The sequence below is a fragment of the Culicoides brevitarsis genome, chromosome 2, assembly GCF_036172545.1.
Source record: "Culicoides brevitarsis isolate CSIRO-B50_1 chromosome 2, AGI_CSIRO_Cbre_v1, whole genome shotgun sequence".
NCBI classification, from domain to species: domain Eukaryota; kingdom Metazoa; phylum Arthropoda; class Insecta; order Diptera; family Ceratopogonidae; genus Culicoides; species Culicoides brevitarsis.
In genome coordinates, this window is record NC_087086.1 from 26,829,105 (window position 1) to 26,848,077 (window position 18,973).

At 33.8% G+C, this 18,973-nt stretch overlaps 1 protein-coding gene across 1 annotated transcript; it reads right to left on the reverse strand.

Moving 5' to 3' along the window:
* Window positions 1-1,106: 1,106 nt before the first annotated feature.
* LOC134832042 (dynein axonemal heavy chain 12) lies at window positions 1,107-18,244 on the reverse strand. Its single transcript, XM_063845929.1, has 11 exons — window positions 18,089-18,244; window positions 15,823-18,022; window positions 15,537-15,763; window positions 13,964-14,524; window positions 11,343-13,832; window positions 7,942-10,258; window positions 6,460-7,106; window positions 6,217-6,405; window positions 3,248-5,463; window positions 1,505-1,969; window positions 1,107-1,443 (listed from the first exon to the last, which is right to left on the reverse strand). The coding sequence occupies exons 1-11, from the start codon at window positions 18,242-18,244 to the stop codon at window positions 1,107-1,109; spliced, it is 11,805 nt and encodes a 3,934-aa protein (XP_063701999.1).
* Between the last annotated feature and the right edge of the window lie 729 nt (window positions 18,245-18,973).

Genomic DNA, 18,973 nt, shown 5'->3' on the forward strand with positions numbered 1-18,973 from the left:
AAAACAATAAAAAAAAATTTAAAAAATATTTGAAGACCAATTTGTAGTTGCTGAATATAAATTTTTAACTGCTGAATTATAAAATTTGCTGAATATAATTTTTTTACTTTATTTTTTTACACAAAAATGGTTTTTTTCAGCTTTAAAACCCAGACAGACCCGAAAACAAAGGTAAAATTGTTCATTTCCTAGAAATTTTCCGCTTCACACATTCTTCCCTTTAAAAAATGTAAGATAGTTGACATCACAACAGGATATCAAACTACCAGTTTGATTGTTTTGGGTTCACCCTTTTTTATTACACACATTTTATTTTATGATTCATGATTCATATGATGCAACAATGTTTAAATAAGTAAGTACCTTAAGCATATAATAATATTAAAATAATATTTTTGTATTTTTTCACATATTTTTTTTTCTACCCAAGAACCCGGAGAGAAACTTTACTATTCGAGCTCAAATTTATCGTCACAACAAACACAATTAAATGGGGCTTGAAATGGAAATTGTTCCGTTCCCCTTTTTGTAACAAAAATTTTAAAGAGACGGGTTTTGAACGAAATTTATTCAGCAACTTTTCCGACTCGGATTTTAGTTATGTGAAAAGCTTTAAAATAATTGTTTTTATTATCAATCTTCTGCCATCAAAACAACGAACCAAAATCGAATGTGCTGCTTACTTTGATGTGAGTCGTGAGCCAGGGATGTTGATCTCGAGCAGATTTTAGTTACCTCGGAAAAATGAGCAGTTGGTGACAGGAAACACGTCTCTGAAGCTTTTCCAACAAAAATGATGTAATATGTGAAAAGAATATTTTCCATTTTTTTTTAGAGAGAGAAAGAAAAATGAAAATTGATAGAATTTGTACGTGACAAAAATTGTATTTGAGTGCATCGGTGAGAGAGATGTCTGGATTTATGGAACGAACGAATGATGAAGGCTTTATCGCAAATAATTTTCATTTTAAACGATTTTTCACTCTTTTTGACTTTATTTCTCTACGGCACACAAACACACACACGAAAAACCCTAGAAAAGCTACAAAATTGTATAAAATGACGCTAAATCCTGTAATAATAAAATGTTGAGTAAAATATTTTCTTTAGTCAGTCGTTTGACAGACCAAGGCGACACTCCGCTTAATCCAGTGTTTGACACTGTAATCGCCGATTGCGAGCAAAATGGGCAAGACGTAGTTCGTAGAATGGCCGGTAGTGGATAATTCGCCGCGACGTTCAAGCGTTTTGTAAACCGGGCACTTGTAACGACTTCCTTCGTCGAGTTCGTTCGTGAGAACCGGCTTAAAATGGATCATGGGCATCACGTCTAATAAAACTTTGGGGAGTTGTTCGTCTAAACAACCTCGTTCCACGAGCCATCGAGCGCCATCTACAAATAAGCCGTAGACATAAACGCCACTTTGCGGTGGGTATTTCGAACTAAAAAAATTTTTTTGTTAGTTTTAATAAAAATTTTTTAAAAATTAAAAAAAAATCTTACGTTGCTTCACGTTTCACCACAAAATCAAAAGTTAACGTGTCAATTGGAATGCGATGTTGTCTCGCATAATTTTGCATAGCTCCCGTTAAAAAGGCTTGCGTGAAATAAAAGCCGGAAATCCAAAAAGCAGCTGGTTTGCCAATTTCACTCCATTCTTGTAAAAATCTCAAGCGTTCGAGGAAGTCTTGAATGTAGCTGGCGACTGGTTTCATGCTCGGATAGGACTTTTTCTGCCAGCGCACGGGAATTTTCTTGATGATGATGGAGTTGCAAGTGTCTTCGAGCTCAGGTGTCATCACGAGAAGACCTTTGATGGCTTTTTGGACGTCGACACAAGTGGCTTTTAGTTCGAACAAGAGACGATTGAAGCGTTCCATTTCTTGGACAAGGACGGTGTTCATGGATTCGTTGTAATCTACGGGGAATTTTTCCTTTACTGCTTCCAAGTCTGTTAGTTCAGGTAATCTTAAAAGAGATAGAATTGGAAATTACGAAAAAAATTAAAAAATATTTCTAAAGATTCTATTTAAATTTTTTTGGGACAGTTTTCACCAAGCTAAAAAAAATTGATTTTTTATTAACTTAAAAAATTAACTTATAAAACATAAAAAAAATAAATTTTGTGACATTTAAGAATCCAAAAATCTAAAATTTTAACCAAAATATTTAATTTAAAATTTTCAGATGGTTTTCTTAAACGTTTATTTTGAAACAAGCCTTGGAACAATATAATTATTTATTTATGGAGTAAATATATATTTAACAATAATTTATTTTCCATAATTTTCTTAGACAATTATTTATTTTCCATAATATTTTTAAATGAAAAATTATTTATTGCAATATATTGTCAAAATTTAATTTCAAAATAACGAAGAAATGATTTATTTTTTGCAAAGTTGTATTTTTTTAAATGTATACTTACACATTTACTGAGAAATTTGTCAATTTCTTAACATTTCTCATAATTTTAGTGGAAAATTTTTGAAATTATGTGTTAAATTCGAGTTAAATTGATAAAAAATTCAGCCAATCTTGCAAATTGACTACATAAAATATTTTTTCCATAATTGCCCCATAATTTTTCTCGACTATTATTTATTTTCCATAATGATTTTCGACAATTATTTATTTTCTGAACAATATTATTGTTCCAAGGCTTGTTTTGAAAATTAAATTAATTAAGGAAATTTTTCAGTTAAAACTTTAAAAAATTATATAAAAAAAATTGTCTAAGATCTTCATATAAAAAATTTCTAGTAGAAATTTGAAATAAAATTCAAGCAGTATTTTTTTTAAAAATTTCTTTAAAAAATATAATTTGTTCTCGCCTAAATGTATAAATTTTAATTACAAAAATTTAAGAAAAAAAAATAATTTTTAAAAAATTTTGCTAGCGTTATTTTATTTTAAAAGTGAAAAGTGAGAAAAAAATTAATTGAAGTGAAAATTTTAATTTTAATGATAACTTAATTTTTTTAAGCTTTAAATTTTTTTTTTCTACATTTTTAAATTAAATATTTTTTTTTATTTTTGAATAATAAAATTAAATTAATTACATTTCTAAAATAATAAAATTAATTTATTAATTAATATTAAATTAAATCATTGAATGTTTATCATCAAATATAAAAAAAATAGAAAAATATTAAAAAATTTTGCATTTTTTCTAATATTTTTTCTTAGTTTTAATTTTATTTTATTAGTAAAACTAAAAAAAAAAAAATAAAACAAAACACTTACCTCTTTTCAATTTCCATAACCGTAATAAGCAAATTTTTCTCCGCATCCGCATCAATACCCGACGTTTGCTTTCCCTGCGTCAACAACATCGACTCCAGCAACAAATTCGAGTTATTCAAATCTCTCATAATCCCGGCATTCGGATGCAGCCCATAAATATTCGGCGTCGGCATAATCGGCACATTTTCCTCAATAAACTTCACCACTTCACGCCATTCCGTCTTTCGTGGTATCCCGAAATTGACATCGGCCGAAAACTTGTACGTGCTATCGTTCACAATTTTTTCGTTCACATAATCGTCCAAGATGGTGCAAATCAAGCGACGATCCCAGGCATCTGTCACACGTCCCCCATAATTACATTCCCCCGTTAAATACGAAATCGCCATATACGGAACTTCCTCGTAGATATTGAGGAAAATCTGAAGTTGCTGAACAGAGATCTGAAAATCGGACTCATTAAAGCCGTAGGGAATATTCCATCCGAGACTGCCAAATTTGCGTCGTTCCAACAAAATTGCGTGGAAAAAGCAGATTCCGTAAAGAAGTTTCGTGAAAGCGCGATCTTTGCCCGGGCATCCAGTGTAGAATTTCTCATCGCTCATCGGTTCTGAGGTATAAGACCTTAGCAAATTTTGTCTCAAACCCGTCGGGGGCTCATTTGTCATTTTTATCCCGTTTTGTAGGATTGCCGTTGGGAACTTGTCCCACGGATATGACGTCAACCACAATCGAAAAGTGGCTTCCGTGTTCAACATGTCCATATTTTCCCAGATATACTCGAGCGTTGGCATCCACGAAGTAGCCAAGTGACAATTTTGGAGGCAAATCCACGTTCCGTCACGTTGCGCCTTTTCGATCATACTTTGAGCGATGGGCCCTTGTCCTTGCCCTAACGAGATAGCTTGGAAAGTCTCGTCAAATCCCATGCGTTCGGCAAAAAGTAGCAAACTACTCATCGGATCGGCTCCCGGACTCAGGATAAAAATCAGAGGCGACAAACAATTCGAATCTTCATAAGATTTGGCGATATCGAATTGTGGCGGCATGACATAATGTTCCCCCAGCTCCTTCGCCACGAAGATCGTAATCGCAGCTGCTACTTTATCCGGACGAATTGCATGCAAAATGACCATTTTCTCAAAAGCGTTCGTCGATTCGGCCCACGGCGAGGGAATTTGCTCCAGCTGGGGGTCCGTAAAGTCGAAATATCGCTTCCAGCTGTTCAAGTTACTCACGAAATTCTCCACGAACCCAGTAAAAATACTCAATTGCTCCAAACGGTTAATGTCATCCCACATTTTCTCCGTAATCCAATCGGGCGCCGGATTTGGTCGCGTAACTTCGCGTTGTTCGCCGCCCGTGATGAGAAACTGAAATTCATTAATGTCGATCTGGTTGTTGGCCAACATCACCTTCGACGTGAGCACGAACGAGAACAAAAGTTTGTCCTTTTCGAACAACGAACGGCAAACGTTGTTGTACAAATTGCATGTGATGGCATCCATTAGGAATTTTAATCTCTTGTGTAAGTCCTTGGATTTGTTTGCATGCTCAATCGAGTAAATGTACAGATTGATGAACCATGCAAGCGAAAACTGATACATTGGATCGATGTTTGGCAAATCCGTGATGCAATAATACAGCACGGAGGAATGTGATGCGACTGGTTTGTAACTCAAACGGAAACTTTCGATTTTTTCCTCGGTTACGCGGGCATCTGCTTGTTTGTTCTTTATCTCAATTGACAGGATTTTTGAGTCGTCGAGCATTTTTATCGCAGTTTCGTCTTCCAAAATGTCGCCTTTGGACTCGGAAAGTGTCTTTAAGATGTTATCTTCGACATTTTTGAGGGTGGCTTTATTTTTCGCACTTTCCACGATCAAATTTTGACGCAGCTCTTGCAAGTCGGGACGTTCCTTAGCGACGACGATGCCCAAAAGTTGGTCTTCTAAAGCTTCAATTGTTAAGGCAAAGTTTACAATTGTGAGTTTATTGAAGATTTCGGGCAAATAGTGCGGGTTTCGGAGATTTGAGGTGAAATAAAGTCGAAATTTGGGTGACATTGGGATCACGTTGTCGCCAAGACTGATGCTTTCGTGACCACCAATTTGGAAGGTGTTGCGGGCGAGTAAAGTGTCGAGCGAGACGTCGATGTCTTCGAAGACGTTTTCGATTAGAGCTGGGTAGCCGAATTCGATGCATTGTTCAAGTTTCTGAAAAATTAAAAAAAAATAATTAATTAATTAAAATTAAAATTAAAATTTAAATTAAAATTAAAATTAAAATTAAAATTAAAATTAAAATTAAAATTAAAATTAAAATTAAAATTAAAATTAAAATTAAAATTAAAATTAAAATTAAAATTAAAATTAAAATTAAAATTAAAATTAAAATTAAAATTAAAATTAAAATTAAAATTAAAATTAAAATTAAAATTAAAATTAAAATTAAAATTAAAATTAAAATTAAAATTAAAATTAAAATTAAAATTAAAATTAAAATTAAAATTAAAATTAAAATTAAAATTAAAATTAAAATTAAAATTAAAATTAAAATTAAAATTAAAATTAAAATTAAAATTAAAATTAAAATTAAAATTAAAATTAAAATTAAAATTAAAATTAAAATTAAAATTAAAATTAAAATTAAAATTAAAATTAAAATTAAAATTAAAATTAAAATTAAAATTAAAATTAAAATTAAAATTAAAATTAAAATTAAAATTAAAATTAAAATTAAAATTAAAATTAAAATTAAAATTAAAATTAAAATTAAAATTAAAATTAAAATTAAAATTAAAATTAAAATTAAAATTAAAATTAAAATTAAAATTAAAATTAAAACTAAAATTAAAATTAAATTTTTGACTCTGGACTTTGACAAATTTTTAAAATTTTAATGAAATAAAAAATTTGGAAAATTTAAAAAAAAATTAAATGACTTAAAATAGAGATGAAAAAATTTACCTTCATATAATCGGTTTGCGAAAATTTGAGTACCCGAATTTGGTTATTCCTTTCCATAGTTTTGATCCATTTATTAGCTTGTCCTTGTGGATCGATGAATAAGCTATAACGTTGGGAACTTTGCATAATAATTGCATTTTCAGTGGAAAATACGTCTCTTGGTAAACCACAAATGTTCCAATGTTGTGTCTAAAAATCAAAAATTAAAAAATTTTCCATAATTTTGTCAAAAATTTAATTTACCGTTATGTCAGATCCAAGCACAGTACTTAAAGAATAATCCTCAGTGCACGGAATATTTTCCTTTTTACAAATATTGTACCAAATTTCGACCGTTTTGTTTCTGTAAGAGCTCGTAAGTGGCGCCAAATACGCAATTATGCCACAAGACAGCAAAATATCTCCCGCCAAGTTCTCGTAATCCTCCTGCAAGTGTTCAGCAGCGGCAATCCAACGAATTTTCTCGCCTGCTAAGCCACTGATTAACGTTTCAGCTCTGATAAGTTTGTTTCGACATGCTTCCACCTCGTCTTCGACTTTTTTCTTCTTGATGTTTGCTTCTGCCAAGTTTATGTTGAGTTCACGGACACGTGCTTCGAGCGCCAGCGCCAACGATCGTTTCTCATTCAAAATTCTCATGGTGTCCGCATATTCTCGTTCAGCCACTTCGAGTTTTAATTTTTTCGGAGCGACTTCTTTTGCGATTTTATCGTATTTGTCCATGGCGATGACCCATTTGCAAAGTCCCTCGGCGGCGCTGGAGGCTTTTGCAACAACTTCTGGCTTGAAATCTGGATGCGGAATGAATTCCTTGCGAATTCGCTTCATGATGTCGATGTTAATGTTGTCCTTGTCATATTCTTTTAGCGTTTGCAAAAATGCCATGTCACCTGAAAATTTAAAGATAGCGATAAAAACCGATGAAAATTTGCATTGGGACGAAATTTCAGAATTTGCTTCGGGACAACATTTTAGAATATGCATTGGGACCAAATCTTAAAATTTTAACTAAGCAAAGTTTTAGAAATGCACATTGGCAAAATTTTAGAAATGTACATTGGGGCAAAATAATAGAATTTGCACTGGGGCAAAATTTAAGAAAGTGCGTTGGGAAAGATTTAAAAATGTGAATTGGGGACAAATAAAATATAATCATAAGAAATTATAAATCCAAGATTGGGGTAACATTTAAGAATGTTTAATGGGACGAAATTTAAAAATTTGTATTGGGTCAAAAAATAAGAACTTTAAAAATTTGAATTTTTGGAAATTTCTGAATGTGCATTGGGTAAAATTTATAATGTATATTAGGACAGAACCTTAAAATGTGCAATATTTTAAAACATTCAATAGGGCAATTTAAAATGTACATTGGGGCAAAATCGAAGAATTTGTATTAAGTAAAATTTTAGAATATACAATTGGATAGAATTTTAAATTGTAAATTGGGGTGAAATTTAAAAAATTACACTGGGACAACGTTTTAGAATGTACATTGGGACAAAATTATAAAATGTGCATTGGGCAAAATTTGAGAGTATACAAAGGGTTGAAATTTTATAAGGTACATTGGGGAAAATAATCTTGTAAAATCCATGAAGAAAATCCCGAAAATTATTAATTTTACTACATGCCCGGCGCGTTCTGCAAAAGTGTTATGAATGTGCCCCGTCTTCCCCTACATTGGGGCAAAATTTTAAAATTTGTAGTAAAGCAGATTCTTACCTAAAATCCTTTTACTCGGACCCCAATAGTCCAAAATCTTCCGTCCTGTGGCAGCATCATTTATCCTATCAGGCGGAATGCCTTTCATAACGACAACTGCTGCCATCACAAGTTTCACGGCAGATGGCGGATTCTTCATAGACTTTACCAAAGTAATATCCGCTGGTTTTAACGTATTCAATGCCTCAATAGCATCTTCTAGAATTGGAATTGCTACAGCTAGATCAGCTTCACAATCAGCCTTCAAAACTTGCGCTTCAGCTGCTTGAATATTCGCCACAACTTCATCTTTTTTGACTTGTTCCGTCGCCGCAGCAGCATCAATTGACTCCTTTTCAATCTGTTCCGTCATTTTACGGGAATTTTCCGCCATTATCATCAGCGTTGGTTGTAGTTCGTTTAGCTCCTTTTGCATTACCGCAACTGCTTCGGTGGCTTCTTGTAACTTATCCAAACCGATAATGTATCGCATCTTACTTGCCATTGTCTCATCTTGTTTGGATTTTATCAATTTCGTGTAGGATTTGATGAGTTCCAGATACGAAGCGGAAGTGATGTAAATGATTCTTCCTGTCGCTGCGAGAAATTCTTCCCTCATATTGATGGCAGAAACGTGAAAATGCTTACAAGTCCGAACAACGGATTTTTTGACATCCAATGGAACACTCAAATTTTGCATGTAACGTTCAGCAACCATCTCTAAGGAGTCCTCAGGCCACGGTTCAAACCAATCAATCGTGCAACAATTCACCAAAGACGGATAAAGACGCGTCCAAGTACGAAACCCGGAGCCAATTGGCGAAAAACACAACACAATATGCAACTTTTGCTTGCACCGACTTATGAAATACTGGAAAACTTGCAACGGCGAAATATCCAAGTTGCGATTTCCGCCTTGGGCTGCTAAGCGAACCAGTTCAAGAACTTCCTGTTTTTCATCTATCGCGAAAATATTGGGAACTTCTCCTAAATTCAGGAGACAATCGATGTCCTGAAGAAAAGCTTCCATTTTTATCTGGGCTTCGGTGAAGAGAAAAACCGAATCTCGTCCCAGTCCGCCGGCAATTCGAAGTAATTTCTTTAAATCGTCGCGCCATTCACTGATTCCGTAATTTTTCGTGATTTCTGGCTGGAAAAATTGCTGATTGCAGATATTTGCGGCAAGTCGTGTCAACGATTGACGACCTGATCCGCCGACACCGACTAACAAGGCGCTTCCACCGGGTATCGTCATGATGCGACAAACGCGATTCAAGTGCATCAAAGCATACTGGAAGAATACAATGTTCATTTTCATGCGAGTTGTGGCATTGTATTCTTCGAGATTTTTATAGGCCAGGTCGCGAAAAGCTTTGATATCGACAATTTCCTCGTATTTTCGTTCCTCGAAATCGATATCCATGTGGAAATAACTGCCAAAATACAAATTATTTAATTTTTCACGATCGATAAATCCTTTTTCGTCCAAATAATTTTCGAATAAATCCTCGATTTTGTCTTTGAAGACATCTCGAATGCAGTCTGCGAGTTTTGTAAAGACCAATTTTCGGTCGTCGTCGTTTACGAGACGATCAAAAAACACTCGCATGATCTCGTGGAACCAAATTCTCGAGAAAATCTTTTTACTTTCGACAGATTCTTTCTTTAAAAGGCAGCAACCGCACACAACGCGAGCTACATCACGTAAATTGAAGACATAATGACTTTTAGCTGGGGTAGGACGCAAGTTATCGCAAGCGAATTTGTAGGTTTCCAACGTGGCGTTTACGATTTGGTTGCAATTCGTGATGACATCGGAGGAGTGACCTGATCTTTTGTACCCGTCAAGCAGCACGGCGGAGAAAATTCGATGCATGGTCTCGTCCGAAAAATTATTTATCGAGAAAATATTGAAATGACACAAAAATCGGGCATAAACATCTTGACGACTGCCGCCAACTAATCCGCAAGCAGCGATGATCAAAATATCGAAAACGTGAATGGGAGTCGCGTCACTGGCGTCGTACCATGTTTTGTGGTCGAAATATTGGCGAATTAACTCGATCGGGGGTTGGGCGCCGAATATTTCTTTCGCTGGCATGTTCATGTCGTCGATGAAAAGAACGCATTTTTTGCCCTTTGGAGGACCGTAGATGCCGCGTTTGTGTTTGTGGAGTTTCGTGATGACCAGTTCTTGGGTCTGTTCGGCAGTGATTTGGGTTGTAAAAGTGATGAATGTGGGGATGAATTCTTCGGGGTCGAGTTTTACCATGAAATTTTGGATGTAGAAACTTTTGCCGGTGCCAGTGGGTCCAACGAGGAGCATTGGTTGACGATGCTGAAAATGAAAAAAAATAAGATTTTTGTTTAAATTTCATCACAAATTTTTAATTTTTGAAAATTTTAAAAAATCAATCATTTTAATCAAATTAATTTTAAAATAGTGACAAATTTGGTAAAGTTTTGCGAAATATTTCAAAATGTAACAAATTGTCAAGAAAAGTTTTAAAAAATTATTAGGAAAATATTGCATAAATTTCATTTGCTTTTTAAAAATTTTAAACGCTAAATAAAAAAATTTCAAAAATTATTTTTAAAATTTTTGAAATATTTCAAAAAGTTTAAAAAAAAATTAAAAAATATTTGTGAAAATTTATATTAAAAATTTTTTAAATAAAATTTTAAAATATTTTTTATTTAAGAAATTTCTTTAATTTTCAAAAAAAAAAAAAATAAAATAAAATAAATGTCATAAACATTTAAAAATACATATTGCAAAAAATCTCAAGCTTTTTAAAATTGATTTAAAAATTTTTCAATTATCTAATGAGCTTAATTTTTTCAAAAAAACATTAAAAATTTCACAAATATTTCATAAATTTTTTAAATAAAAAGATGCTTTAAACTAGTAAAATATTTCAAAAATTTTGTAAAAAATCTAGATTTTTTGTCATAAAATTGTTTATAATTATTTCAAAAACTTTTTATTTTGATTTAAAATTCAAAACTTTTATAAAAATTAATTTTTTTACAAAAAAATTTAAAGATTTTTGAAAAATACTTTTGAAAGAAATCTTAAAGACATTTTTTTTAATATAAAATTTTTAAAAAGTGAATTTGATTTTTAAAAAATTTAATTTAATTTAAAAAATTTTAAATATTAAAAAAATCAATTTTTTTGTTATTTTTTTTTTTGCCCCAAATGATTTTTTGAAATTTTTTTGGGATTTTTGATAAAAATTTGGAATTTTTTAGATAAAAAGTTTCATTAAAAAATAATTTTTTGAGAATATAAATTTTTTCATAAAAATTGCAATTGATCATTAGAAAATTTCTAAGAAATTTTTGAATAATTTCAAGAAAAGAATTTAAAAGTACTTCTAAAATTTAAAAGAAAATTTGTCTTTTAGTTTAAAACTCACCTTAATATGCAAATCCAACATGTACATGTAACGAGCAGTATCAATCGTTGGAATCTGAACCGCAATTCCAGTCTCAGGCTTCTGTTGACGCACAAAATCTGGCCAATATTTCCACAATCCCTTTTGTTTAAAAACATAGTAATAATCAAAAACAATTCCTTCAGGCGGAATCAAAACATCAACTTTTCCATGCCTCTCTGGGAACGGATTTGCTTCATCTGTGCATTTCCAGACTTCACGATAAAACTCATCAAACCTAATTCGCGAGTCATAATCCAAAATCCCGCCAACTCCCCACACAACTGCAAGCAACAAAGCATTTTGATACCACGAAGCTACAAATTTCTGATAATCTTCCGGATTTTCTTCACATGCATCTGCCATCAGCATTTCCAGGATCGACAAAGAAGTCATCAGGAGTTTCGTGTCCCCTGGATATAAAAGTTGTTTACAATTTTTCTTCACGAACAAAATGCAACTTGGAATAATCCATCGGAGCAAATCCATGACGTAATCTTTGTAACCGTCCATCCAAGCGGGATCTTGTCGATCGCACCACGTTAATGCAAAAGCTTCCCATCCAAGGGTAACAGGTTCCATATAGATCATACCACATCGTGACACTGTCGCTGGAGAGGCTTGTGCCAGATCCATAACCTCAAAAATCATTGACATCTGATTATTCATACTGATGACCTCGCCTGAAGTGAGACACAGCTTTTTATTGTCATCTAAGACTGTGTTCATATTCTCAATCCAACACGCATCCACAGGACCATCGAAAATGAGCCATTTTCTACAAGGAGTTGTATCCACAGCGAAAGATCTGAAGATCCGTGAAGCGATCCCGTCAGTCCATTCATAACTGACGGGATCAAAGGCACCATAAAGTTGCCCCAAAGTGACTGCTTTTGGATTGACAATCCCAAGATAAACTTTTTGAAAATAAGGATTGATGCCTTTGTCTTCAAGGAGTTCCATGCAACGAGCCAAAACTTTTAAGGTTGAAGATTTTCCGGCATATGGCTCGCCAACCATCATAAAACCATGACGAACGATCATCATTTCAAACGTTTGGATAACTTTGATGAGAAAACTTTCAAGTGGCTGTAAACATAGTTCTTTACAAACTTTGTTGAAGGTGTCGGTGAGTAGCCCATAGTCTGGCTTAGGGAGACTTACTCCAGGGAAGAGATCACTAATGATGCCATTGAACAATGGAACGTCAAAAGATAAAAATTTTGGTAGATTAACATCGATCAAAGATCGCAAAAGAATGATTTCTTCATCTTCATCTGGATACTTCTTCTTTAAGTTGCCACAAGCTTGAAGAACTGTCTTAACTGCTCTCATGCCATAGTCATAGTGATTTTGACTAGATAACTGTTCAGAACATAAACGGTAAGTTGTCACAATTTTCACTGATAATGAACGAGCGTTCACGAATCCAAAGGAATATAACGAAATTTCACCAATCATCGCGTAATCCGGAATCATCATCGCCACTGTGCGAAACAGAACTTTCAAATTATCTGGAAGTTCACTGCGACCAGCATATCCAGGGTTCATGGTGATACAAACGTAACAAGCAGGATTCAAGTCGATTTCAGTGCCTTCAAACATGAATCTCTTCATTTTTCCACGAACAGCTTGGATGATGCTCAAAATTTGCTGAGCAACTACTGATAAGACTTCAAGTTCAATCCTGTTGAACTCATCAAAACATGCCCAAGCTCCACACGAAGCAAGGCCTTTGAAAAATTTCCCCATTGCTTTGTAATCTAAACCATCGGAGCAGTTGAAGACTTTACATTGAACAGCCAGAGCTTTTGCCAGATCTTTTGTTGTTTCAGTCTTTCCGGTACCAGCGGGACCTTCAGGAGCTCCATTCAAATGCAGCTGATACGCTCCCATTAGGGTTCGGTAACAACGATCTGTTAACGGAGTGATTACAAGACGATCGGAGTTGCCTAAATATTCACAAGCGAACTTCACGGCGGCGTTTATGATCTTTACCACGACATTTCCGCCTTCGAAATAGTAACGTAGCTGCGATAACCAACGGAAATCTTGTTCGGAATTGACTTTCATTTGGATTAATTCTTCGACGACATCTTTGGCATGGACATCGATGACAATTAGAGCTTTAATAGTGATGCGTTGTAAGTTGGTGATCTCCTTGGAACGGATCAAGGTCACGATTTCATTGAGATCTTCTTTGACTTGATCGAAAAAGTTTAGAATTAACTTTGGGTTTTTGAATAAGAAACAAGAATGCATCTCAGCAGCCCAAAAAATCTGCGAAACGCATAAAATAATCATGCCAGGCCAGTCTAAGACCCATTCGGAACGGGATTTTTTGAAGTAGGCACTGTAACTTTGGTTGATCTGATGACGAATGGCGAGTAACATCTCTTCCTGTACTCGCAAAAGCCATTTTTCGACACTGCCACGAGCTGCCTCAGTTGAAATTTTGTTGAGGAATTTCACCTAAAATGGAATAACGGACAAAAAATTTGAATTTAGCAGTAAATTTTGCGTTTTAAAACGCTATGAAACGCAAATTGTTCAAAAATCATATTTTTAAAAGACGTTTAAATGAAAAAATTCATGAAACTTACTTCTTCGTTCTCGACACTCAACATCGAGTGAATGACTAAATGTTGATCAAAATGAAGACGATTGATTCCTTCGAAACATTTGCTTAAATGTGGTTGAACTCTTAACGGATCCTTTGTTTCTGATAAAATCTCCAACATTTCATCGTTTGATAAGAAAAAGAAGCGTGGAAAGTACAATCTCTTCTTCTCCAAATAAGCATTCACTCCATTTGTGATGTCTTCTAACATGGCATTAGCTTCTTGCATAGCCTCCAAAAGACCTCCAAGAGCTGCTGTTTCAACAACAAGTGGATGGTCAACCACAAATTCCATGTATTGTTTGTAAATGGCATCAACTTTGATGAAAAGTTGTCCTTCTTCTGGCATTTGAGCCACAATATCAGCTGAAGAGAAAATTGGGAGCAAATATAACCAAGTTGCTTGTACGCGACCCCATTGTTCCAAGGTTTTGTTGATTCGAGTTAATTTGGCGTACCAGGCCTTGACTTCATCTTCACAGGGCTTGACAAAGGCAGATCCTCTCATTGCGAGTGTTTTGACAATGTGGTCGTCGAGAATGCACTGAAATATAAAATTTAAAAAAAAGTAAGGGCATTAATTTTAATTATTTCACTTTATGTCACGACCCCCCCCCTCCGATTTTTGGAAAAAAAGGAAAATTTTTGATATTTTTTTGGTACTTTTTGAATGAAAAAAGATAATGATGTCCGGTGAAAATTATAATTAAATTAAAAAGAAAATTAAAATTTGATGAATAAATTTTTGAGTCACGTGATCAAATTTTTTATTTTTTCTTAAATTTTTATTTTGTGAAATTTTATTTAAATTTTGACTTAAAAACTTAAAATAATAAAAATAAAAATTATTTTAATGTGTTCAATCAACGTTCAAAAACGTCAAAAAAGTAGTAAAAAAAAGAATTATTTTTTTTTTCTCTATTAAGAGACAAACCTTTTAGCCAAATGAGTGCATATAATAAAATTTATACCGTAATGTAGATAATTCTTATGGAAAAAAATAATCCGTTCTATTAACGAAAATAGGTTTTAAAATTCGTTCTATTAACATTTTTACTTAAAACTTTTAAATTTTTAACGAAATTTCGCAATTTTTCAATATTTTTAACAAAATTTTTGAAAATGAATCATTTTAATGAATTTATATTAACTTATCTTTTGATTTTATGAAAAATAATTTAAAATTTGTGTAAAAAATTGCTAAAAAAATCCAAAAATTAATGGAAAAATATTGTTCTATTAACTTCAAAATTGATGTTCCATTAATTATTAGCATTTTTTGAATTTATAACGGATTTTTTCCCATAAGAATTATCTACATTACGGTAATTGTAAAATGCACTAATTGCTTCGTAAATCGAAAATTTACTGTACTCCAAAAAGCGCAACAAGTGAAGGTCGTTCCCTGTAATCAAAGGCCGTTTCTAAGGGAGCCAAGGCCGTCTCTAAGTCAACAACGTCGTTATGTACACTTGTTGCTTCATAACAACTGTTCCCACGAGACACTTGGCGTTATTTACATAACCTAAACAAATTTCACAAAAATGGCTGCTTACCTGAATATCATCCAAACTGGTCAGAATATTAATATGAGTCTCCTTGTATGTACTAAATGTAAAATTGACTGTCTCCCATTCATGTATCATCGCTGCCAGATTTTGCTGGAGCTGCAATTCTTTATTCGCACTGATACTGATGATCTCAAATTTATCCAAAATGTGTTCGATATGGAAATTTAAGATTTTTCGGAGAGTTGTTCCAGCATTTGGTGCAACGTCGAAACCTTTTATTTGTTGAAAGTATTTAATTTCTAGTTTTTAATGAAAAATAATGAAACCTTACCTGCAATATCAGACATTTCATCCCAATGCCTATCACGTAAAGCTGGATTGCACATAATATTAACCACATAGACTCCCATTCGGAACTCCTTAATCCAAGCTGTCATTTTCGTACATAATTTCAAAGGCACTGGATGTTTATCTGGATCCGGGTCTTCCATTTGTCCCTTGAACTTGCACACAGAATCCTTTAATTGATCAGCTTTGATCTGAGCTCTGTAGTATTTCTGCGTTTTCTGGAACTCGCGATGGAATTCATCAGTAGTTGATGATACAATTTCTGGTTCCAAGTATTCAAAAGGTCCATCCATCCAAACGTAGTAGTGACGAAGCCATCGCATACAGAGCTTAATGAGCAACATAAATGGCACCACGAAAGTTTTAATACTTTCGAGAGTTGGATAAAGAGACTTTGGAAATTTAAAGAGTAACTCTTCCTTATTAGTCCATGTAACATAATCATCAAGAACGACAATCTGTTCCAAGAAATTTTCCAAAATTGTGTGATAATCATTAAGTTTTTCAACTTCACACATGTCATTGATAACCACGAGATGCGGTATAAGTTCGTCAATTTTGTCTGAAAGAGATCTTATAACCTCTTGAAGTTTTTCTTCAAATTGAAATTTGTATTGTTCATAGTTTTGACTGTTTGTTTCGAATGCACTTTCAATATTGTGCATCCAATTAACTGTTCTCACTTGTAAGTCCAGTAAATCTTGTGGTAATTCTCTAAGTTCTACCAGAATGCCCATAACCTGTAGGGATTTTTGAATTCTTTCACCAAGAACATCAATATAAGTGTTTTTCACGTAAACCATGTACTCCCCATTTTCTGTGAGTTGTTCTGTACTTTTCGGTATTGCCAGTGCCTTATACCGGATCGTCTCAAATTCCTTACAGATTTCCATATTTTCTTGTCGATGAGCTTGCACAAGTTTATCCACAATTCGATCGATCAGGTCTTGAGCAATTTGTCGAAGACTCTTGATCGCTTCCTGCTGATTTACGATCGCGATATCGAAAAATTCTCTCGCTACGAGTTTCTTTATTTTCTCGATGTACATTTGGAATTCCTCGATTTTTCCCAAGCGTTCTTCGAAAGTGTGGGGTTCCGATAGAAAAATATCTAGTTTGGTTTCAGTTACTGGCGAGTATAACTTGAAGAAGTCACTTTGGAATGAAGCCAAGTAGGTAGTTGTGCATTCGTAAGCCTTTATGAGCGACTGTTTCACTCGTTGAAGTGCATCTTGTCGATAGATGTCGCCAATGGTAATTTTCCATAAGACACCTCGCATAGTCGCTCGAGCAGTTTCTTCAAAGGAATAGGTTATGGGATCCATATGATCTCCAACAGCTAAGATATCGTCAATAAACTCTTGGAATATCAAAATTATCTCATTGATACTGGGAGCGAGAATTAAACCTCCTTCCATACAGGCGATCGTTTTAATAAAAGGCATCTTCTCGCGATCCAAAATTATGTGATTTAAATGATCAATCGTTCGCATCTTCATTTCATTCAATTGGCGATTTATCAAACCACTTGCACAATTTAAGGCTCTTTCCCACATTTTCAACGGGATTGTTCTTTTCCGATAATGTTTGTGAATAATTTTCACAATTTTAGGATACCAAATCTTTTGTAGGAACGCAGAGTTGCTCCTCAAATCTCGTTTCATGTGATCCTTCAAGTCATAAATTGAAATTTCTCCTCCTGGAACGCGATATTTGTCAAGTTCCACGAGATAAGTAGGGAAATCTGTAGCAGCATAATTAACAATGCACCTGATAAAAGGATAAGGAATGACCAGTAAACGTCGAATTTTATCCCGATTTTTAACGTAATTCGGATAATTTGAAGTTCGACCGCTTCGTTGAAAATGAAAATCAACTCGGGGAGGGATAAAGTCATCAGGACCAGGTCGGAGGATTTTTTGAAGGCTATAAGCCTTCATGATACGATCGAAATCCTCATGAACGTCTTTCATAAAAGTATTGACGATGACGGGATATTTCGTACGAAGACGTTTCGGAGCGAAATTCAGGATTTTATTTTCGGTTCTTTTGAGCATTTTTGGGATCGGAGCTTTACTGGCGTACATTCGAAGTTTTTTGATGTAGTATTCTTGAGGTCTTTTAAGTACATCGTCGATATCAGAATCCACTGAAAGAGGCTTTTTACAGGATTTGACTTTTTCCTGTGTTAAAAATGATTTTTTGAACGAAAAATTATTTTAAAAAATTAAAAAAAAGGAAATTTTTACCTCAACTGCCTTCTTTTGCAAGTAAGAATAATGCCTCCGTTGACGAATTTCTGACAATCGAATGTGCAGCAAAGGATTTTTCATGTAAGGCTCATTATCGTACTTGTCGAGCTTGTCGCACGGACGATAGAGCTTCGCTAGTCTTTTACTCATCATTTATCGCTTTAATTTTATTTTTCCACAAAAAATTTTACTAAATTCAACTTTTAAATACTTTTATCTTGAAAAATTTCCATTTTTTGATAATTAAAACTCAATTTTTCAAATTAAATTTAATTTTTTTCTCAATAGGAAATAAAAAGGCTTTAAAAAGAAAATTAAATGAAAAACCCAAGCCGATCGAATCACAATCAACAACGGCATTGCGATGCATTTTATTATGGATACCGTTGCATTGGCAATAATTAACGTGAAGGAATTATGGCGGATTGGATGACTTGTTGCTTCGTCCCGGAATCCACAAGTACTTGTTGGAGCTTCGTCTCGAGACTAGGTGAAGGTCATTTTCGTTACGTTTTACAATAACCTGTGGATATTTTGGGGTTGTTAAGGTCACAGGTGGCAGCCACTTGAGGATATTTGTTTAGAATTTGGGGCAACAAGTAGTTTGTTAGGTAGGTCAAAGTCATTTCAAGGTCATTAATGGTTTCTAAGGAAAAATTTGGCGCGCTTTTTTATTGCAACCTGAGGATATTTAGAAATTTGGCGGGAAAATTTAGTGAAACCTGAGGATATTTGAAGCAACAAATGGTTTTTTTTTGTTACTAAGTGAGAGTTACAGCAACTTGATGATATTTGAAAATAGTTATGGTTCAACAAGTGCTTAGAAATTTAGGTCAAGGACGTTTCCAAGGAATTTTTGGTTGCTTTGGAAATGATCAGCTG

Bases quoted from the DNA above. Each gene is read 5' to 3' on its own strand.
- LOC134832042 (XM_063845929.1), bottom strand. From the start codon at position 18,244: ATGATGAGTAAAAGACTAGCGAAGCTCTATCGTCCGTGCGACAAGCTC. The intron at 15,764-15,822 runs GTAAGGTTTCAT...AACAAATAAAAG, and splicing joins TGAAATGTCTGATATTGCAG to GTTTCGACGTTGCACCAAAT. The intron at 5,464-6,216 runs GTAAATTTTTTC...TTAATTTTTCAG, and splicing joins CGCAAACCGATTATATGAAG to AAACTTGAACAATGCATCGA.